This window comes from Penaeus chinensis, chromosome 3, assembly GCF_019202785.1.
Source record: "Penaeus chinensis breed Huanghai No. 1 chromosome 3, ASM1920278v2, whole genome shotgun sequence".
In the NCBI taxonomy this organism is placed as follows: domain Eukaryota; kingdom Metazoa; phylum Arthropoda; class Malacostraca; order Decapoda; family Penaeidae; genus Penaeus; species Penaeus chinensis.
The window spans coordinates 23,933,702-23,941,201 of NC_061821.1; the positions used below are offsets into that span (position 1 = coordinate 23,933,702).

The 7,500-nt window shown below is 34.2% G+C and overlaps 1 protein-coding gene across 1 annotated transcript in view; it reads left to right on the plus strand.

The window, feature by feature from the left end:
* The window catches only part of LOC125043856 (synaptotagmin 1-like), an 87,932-nt gene that overhangs the window by 25,044 nt on the left and 55,388 nt on the right, over nucleotides 1-7,500 (plus strand). Inside the window, exons 4-5 of the mRNA XM_047640187.1 lie at nucleotides 410-442; nucleotides 7,493-7,500. The exon at nucleotides 7,493-7,500 is cut by the window's right edge and continues 34 nt beyond it. Of these exons, the coding sequence (XP_047496143.1) occupies nucleotides 410-442; nucleotides 7,493-7,500 (41 nt within the window). The remainder of the gene's footprint in view (nucleotides 1-409; nucleotides 443-7,492) is intronic.

The window sequence follows — 7,500 nt, forward strand, 5'->3', positions numbered from 1 at the left end:
TATCTTGGATTACCAATTGGCCGTTAATATAATTGTTGTGAGAGAATCGATGTCCAAAAATTACAAAAAAGGAAGAAAAAAGATCGGAAAGTGAAATTTGAAAAAAAAAAAAAATCGAAAAGGTAATAATTGCAAAAGGAAAATAAAATAAAAATAAAAACATAAAAACAGAAAGAATGAAAAAGACAGATAATTGTCGTATTTACTGTTGTTAAATATTGACTTTTAAAATTTAATGACAACGAGACAAAACAGAGACGTATGGTTTATGGTCAAAGAAAAGAAATTAATAATCCTTTCCAATCCAGGGATTAAAAAAAAAAAAAAAAGAAAAAAAAAAAAAAAAAAATCTACACATCAAGACTCATGGAAATCTTTTATTTTTTTCTCTTATACTTTCGCTTTAAAGAACTTGAACCGACGTTGACTGTTACCGAAGCGGGTGAGTAGAAAAAATTAAAGAAAAAAAAATATCAATTCATTTTTGGCTCTCTTGTCTTTTGTGCATTGATATATTTACATAAAAATATACAAAAACCCTTCAAAAGAGTCTTTTTAGTTTTTATATGTGATTCGCATCTTGTTCGATATTTATATATTCTTAAAGGAATATGTATCTATTTATTTTTCTCCCTTTATTTTTATCTCTATATTTGAAGTATTCAAATCGTATTCTAAATGTACACTTGAGTCATTCTTAAGCAAAAATCTTTTTGTATGATTTATCCACTCTGATATTCGAATTCATCTATCTCGTTTGTTTGTTTTTTGAATTTTAATTTAGTTAATATAGCATGATAATGATTGTTATTAAGATTTTTTTATTTCTTTTGTCTATGTCTTTTTTTTATTCATTCAGTTTTTCGCTACCTTTTCTCAAATCCAAAAATAAAATCTCAAGTGTTATTTTTCGAATACAAGAACGTGAATTTAATCGTGCTTTCGCTAAGAGTATTTATTTATTTATCTATTTATTTTTATATCGCTCTGGACATATAAATAAATAAATAAAAAAATCATAAGCTTTGCGGAGAACATTAAGGCCGAGAATTAAATTTTTAAAAGCTGGTGTTGTCACCCTTAGAGCATTTTTTTTTTTTTTTGTTAGATGAAACTCGTCTGCCTTTTCCTTGTTTATTCGTTTATTAATTTATTTAGCATTTTTTAATGTATGTAAAAAATAACCAAGCGCGAACGAATGCAACCCAAAAAGTGTTTGATGTTTATAAAAAGGATCCCTGGTGTTCGTTTTGTGTCTGAAATCGTTTTACGAATTTTTTTTAATCCCTTGAAAAGCCCATTATCAGTGTTATTTCTATAAGAAAAGACAATAAGTTAATGAATTACATGTTTACACGTTACTATAACCATATTGATTTTTATAACCCCCCCTCCCCCCCCCTACTTTTATCCTTAAGAATAAAGAAGTTATTTTTTTTTTTTTTTATATCTTATCCTAATGATCCCTGGACTAGCTTAAATGTAAATACCTTGTTCCCAATTAAAAAAAAAAAAAAAAAAAAACCCTATCCAGCCTTTTCAAAATATCTACCCTCCATGTTTTATTTTAAAAAAAGCAAGAAAGAAGAAAGAAAGAAAGAAAAAAAAGAAAAGTTTCATCGAACTTCATTTTTTTAAAAGATACGCTTGATAGTATATATATATTTTTTTGTGTATTTTTAACAAAGTATTTTTCCCTGCATGACTTGTGCAACATGCATGACAATATCCTTTTGCAACTGATCTTTTCGGGACGACCAAAGCACGCTCAAAAAACAAAAAACAAAAAAAAAAACAATAATAAATAAAAAAAAGAGAAGGAGACAGAGTATGAAAAAAAGCAAAAAACTAAGATAAGTAAAAACGATTCTTTTAAATGTAAAAATAGAAAGAGATAGGATAGTAATTTGGAAAAAAAAAAAAAATCTAAAGCATAGAAAACGGGACGCGACAGAAAACGGAAATTCACACTGGCTTTCAACTCGCCAAGCAAAATTAAACCTTATGACTTATAATCTTATGCAATGGGGGTAGGATGGGGGGTAGGGAGAAGGAGAGGAGGAGGAATAGGGAGAAAGGGAGGGGGGAGAAACAGGGAGAAGGGGAGGGGGGGAGGAGTAGGATGAAGGAGAGACAAGAAATAACGGAAAGAAGAGAACAAACAAGTAAATGTGGAGTAAGGAGAAGGAGAGATAAAGAGTGAGGAAAGAGAAGGAGAAGGATAAATAAGCAAGAGAGAGAAGATGAGGCAATGGTAAGAAATGGAGAAGAAGCAGGAGATGGAGAAAGAGAGGATGCAAAGGGTGTAAAGAAGGGAAGGGAAGAAAGGGAAGTCAAAGAGAGGAGAAGAGAGACATAAAAAAGGGAAGAGAAAGAAAAAGGAAAATAATGTAAAGAGAATATAAGACAATAGAAGAAGATTAATAAGGGATAAAAGAGGGACGAAAGGAAGAGGAGAGAGGAGGAAAAGGAGAGGAAGAGGACGGTGTTAAGTCAGTAAATGAGGAAGAGAGAAAAGGAGGAAGGGAAGAGGTGAGAGGGAGAGTGAAGGATAGGAGAGGCGTGAGCAGATAGGGGAGAAAAGAAAGAGGAAAATAGAGGAAACAAGAACTGGGGAATTAGAAGAGGGGACGAGGGAAGGGAGAGGATAAGAACAAGATAAAAAGCGAGAGGGAGAGTGAAGGAGCGAAATAAAAGGAGAGAAAAGGCGTGAGCAAAAAGGGAAAGGAAGAGAGAGAGAGAGGAGAAAATAGAGGAAACTAGAATAGGAAACAAGGTAAGAAGAAGGGAGAAAGCAAGAGGGAAAGTGAAGAGGAAAAGGAGAAGAGAGAAGTGGAGAGAAGTGGGCAAAAAACAGGGTAAGAAACGAGAGAGAGAGTAAAAAGGTGGAAGAGAAGGAGAGAACAAATGTGAGCAGAAAAAAAAGAACAAAAAGAAAAACAAGACCAGACAAAACTGACGAGTAGACGAGATAAACCGCGAATTAAGAAGAGGAAGAGAAGAAAGAGAAGAGAAACAGAGAAAACAAGACCACAGGAATTCGAAGAGTAGAGAAGAACGCAAGAATAGACAAAAAAAAAAAAAAAAAGCGAGAAAGAGAGGCGTAAAATGAAGGGGAGAAAGAGAGGGGGAAAACATTATGATCAATGGACAGTCTAGACAACATGGCGCCTGTATATGGACGCTTTATATGTGGCTTCTGCTCTCCAGGGTGAGAAGTTTTCCAATGTCGATGTTAATACGTGCATTGTGGTCAGGCGACGTGGGAGGATAGAGAGAGGGAGACCCAGCCAAATAAATAGATGGATAGGAGAAGGAGAGACGACTTGGTAGATAAGATAGATAGATAGACAGATGGGGAGACAGTAATATAGATAGACAGATGGAGACAGTAATAGAGATAGACAGATGGAGAGACAGTAATATAGATAGTCAGATGGAGACAGTAATAGAGATAGACAGATGGAGAGACAGTAATATAGATAGTCAGATGGAGACAGTAATAGAGATAGACAGATGGAGAGACAGTAATATAGATAGACAGATGGAGAGACAGTAATATAGATAGACAGATGGAGAGACAGTAATAGAGATAGACAGATAGAGACAGTAATATAGATAGACAGATGGAGAGACAGTAATATAGATAGACAGATGGAGAGACAGTAATATAGATAGACAGATGGAGAGACAGTAATATAGATAGACAGATGGAGAGACAGTAATATAGATAGACAGATGGAGACACAGACAGATAGACAAACAGGTATGTATATATGTATATACATATAATAGATAGATGGATAGATAGATAGATAGATAGATAGATAGATAGATAGATAGATAGATAGATAGATAGATAGATAGATAGATAGATAGATACAGACAGACAGACAGACAGACAGACAGACAGACAGACAGACAGACAGAGAATGAGTGAGATTGAGAAACCACCTCTTTATCTCACTAAGTATCCGGTAAGTTCTATATAAAAGTGACCTTTAACCTTAGCAAGTTATTTCAAGAATTTAAGTGAACGCTTAAGTGGGTTATAAACCTACACTTTCAAAAAAAAAAAAAAAAAAAAAAAACGAAAAAATCAGTGAATTAGATACTTCTAGCCTTGTGGAAAGGGATTCAGGTTTTCATTGGCTTAGAGAAAGAGTTTCAACACTCCTTAAAGTGGTGGCTTTGAAGCGTGAACTTCAAGGGAAAATTAAGTGAAAATAATTAAGAAAGAACGAGGTGAAGAGGGAGAGAAAGAAAGGGAGAGGGAGAAGGAGAAGGAGAAGGAGAAGGAGAAGGAGAAGGAGAAAGAGAAAGAGAAAGAGAGGGAGAGGGAGAAGGAGAAGGAGAAGGAGAAGGAGAAGGAGAAGGAGAAGGAGAAGGAGAAGGAGAAGGAGAAGGAGAAGGAGAAGGAGAAGGAGAAGGAGAAAGAGAAAGAGAAAGAGAAAGAGAAAGAGAAAGAGAAAGAGAAAGAAGGAAAAGAGAAAGAGAGAGACAAAGGGAGAGTGATGAGAAAAGAAATAGTCTTAGCAGTCTGTATCATGGGAATTTCAGCTTTATGGCCTAGCGCTATAAGGGTCAATGTCATTAATCAAGGGCTAGCCTGTCTTCACTTATCTCTCTCAGCAGGACTCAGGAGGCTAAGGATGGGGTAGGGGGGGAGAAGGAGGGGAAGGAGGAGGAGAAGGAGGGGCGGAGAAGGGGGAGAAGCAGGAGGAGTAGGAGGAGGACGAGAGGGGGAGGAGGAGGAGGACGAGGGAGGGAGGAGGAGGAGTAGGAAGAGAAGGAGGAGGAGGACGAGGAGGAAGAAGAGGGGCGGAGAAAGGGGAAGAAGTAGGAGGAGAAAGAGGAGGAGGATGACGACGACGACGACGACGACGACGAGGAGGAAGACGAGGAGGAGGACGAAGGGGGAAGAGGCAGGAGGAGGAGAAGGGGAAGGGGGAGAGAAGCAGTAGTAGGAGGAGGAGGAGGACGAGGGGTATAGAAACTAGTAAAAGAAGAAAAAAGAGGAAGGAGAAGGAGGAAGAAAAAGTTGAAGGGGAGAAGAAGGAGAGGGAGAAGAAGAAAAGGGAAAGAAGGAAAAGAAAAGAAACGAAAGAAAGAGAAGAAGAAGAAGAAGAAGAAGAAGAAGAAGAAGAAGGAAGAGGAGGAGAAGAAGTAGAAGGGGAAGGGGAGGAGAAGGAGGAGAAGAGGGAGAAGAAGGAAAAGAAGAGAAGGAGACATGATAAAGAAGAGGAAAGGCAGAAGATGAAGGAGATGGAGAAGAGTGAGAAGATGAAAGAGAAATATAAAAAGGGAAAGGAATAAGAAAAATAATAAGAATAGGAATTAAAAGAAGAGAGAGAAGAAAAAAACAAGAATAAGAATAAGAAGCAGAAGACGAGGAGAAATAGCAACCAGATGATGATGGGAAATAGAGGCGAAAATTCTCTTTTTCTCTTTTTCTCTTTTTTTTCTCTTTTTCTCTTTTTCTCTTTTTCTCTTTTTCTCTTTTTCTCTTTTTCTCTTTTTCTCTTTTTCTCTTTTTCTCTTTTTCTCTCTCTTTTTCTCTTTTTCTCTTTTTCTCTTTTTCTCTTTTTCTCTTTTTCTCTTTTTCTCTTTTTCTCTTTTTCTCTTTTTCTTTTTTCTCTTTTTCTTCTTTTTCTCTTTTTCTTTCTCTTTCTCTTTCTCTTTTTTTCTTTTTTCTTCTCTTCCTCTTTTTCTCTCTTTTTCCTTTCTCTTCTTTTTCTCTCTCTTTCTCTTTTTCTCTTTTTCTCCTTTTTCTCTTCTCTTTTTCTCTTTTCCTTTCTCTTTTTCCTTTTTCCCTCCTTTCTCTTTTCTTCTTCTCTCTTTCTTTCTTTCTCTTTCTCTTTTTCTTTTTCTTCTCTTTTTCTCTTTTCTCTTCTTTTTTCTCTTTTTTCTCTTTCTTCCTCTTTTTCCTCTTTTTCTCTATTTCCTTACCTCATTTTCACTTTTACTCTTTTTTCTCATTTCTTTCTCTTTCTCTTTCTCTTTCTCTTCTCTCTCTCTCTCTCCTCTCTCTTTCTCTACTCTTCCTTCCGGTTTGTATCCTCGCTTTTTATCTCTTTCTCTCTCTCTCTCTCTCTCTCTCTCTCTCTCTCTCTCTCTCTCTCTTCTCTTTTTCTCTTTCTTTTACTCTCTCCCCGTGTTTGACATAATTAAAGTAATCGATAAACTATTAAATTAGATTAAAAAAGAAGAAAATCTTTGGTCGTCCAGAAAAGAAAAAAATAAATTGTAAGAAAATGTAATTCTTGTCATGATTTATTTATTTATTCATTTATTCAACTATCTATTTTTTTTTTCACAGCGATTCATATCATTATATAGAGCTTAATTTTGCAATTGAGCCTTGTATTCTATACTCTTGCTTGAATCTAGTTTGAGAATTATTTGATAATGCATAATATCAAGTTACTTATTAATCTTGTTATTATTTATATGTACATCTTTTTTTCTCTATATATATATCTTGATTTTTCTTGCTAATCGGATATTATAAATGTATATTCATGAACATTAATTGAGATTTTTATCTATGCATCAACTTTTTCCTCAATTTGATGATGTACTATGCTATAAATATTAATTTTCTTCTATGTGATCCATATTATTATCATTTTTATATTCAATGACTATTTCTTCTCATTAATATTATTCAGAACTTCATTTTTTTTTTTTTTTTTTTCGCAACACCTTTTTTATATCATGCACTGTTGCTTGTTATGAAAACGTTTATAATTTTCGAACTCTGTACCATTATTTCAGTATCTCTGCTTGATTGCTTGTTACTGATATACTTAACGCTATATTCATCATGACAGAGTCAATATGTCATGTATATTTTCTAGCAGTGTTCTAATCCTTTCTATTGTCAACTTGTGCAATTCTTTGATTGATATACCGAGATTAACATTTATATATGTATAACAAATCACATGCTTTCATTCACTCATTCATAACAGAGAAAGAGAAGATAAAAAAACATAAAACTTTAGATTAGTTAAGCCTCTTTTCTCCTACTGGTCTAACTTCTAAGTCAGTCGGATTATGAATAATAATTATTCATTCACCATTTAATTTATTAAAGTGACGACCAAGGCGCAATGAATTTACCGAAATTGATTCAATTCACGATGCATTTCAGAAAGAAAGAGATTTATTACATCTCACATAAAAGTATATTAATAGAAATAAGTGAGTGATCTTAATTTGAAATTTAAAAACAGCTGAGAGCTAAAGCTTGAATACTTTTTAATGCACATCAAACGCGAATGATATGAATGAAAAGAAAGAAGAATAACTTTGTTGTTTTTCGATGACGTTTCGCATACTTCATGACTAATAATATTTATGAAAACATGATAGTAATAATGACTACATAAAAAAAAAAAAAAATCCCCCCCAATTTTTTGGAGGCTGTTGACTCATGGTAAAGAAATTTATATTGATTTTTGCTTTTATTTTTCTTTTGGTCTTAAAGAGGTTGAG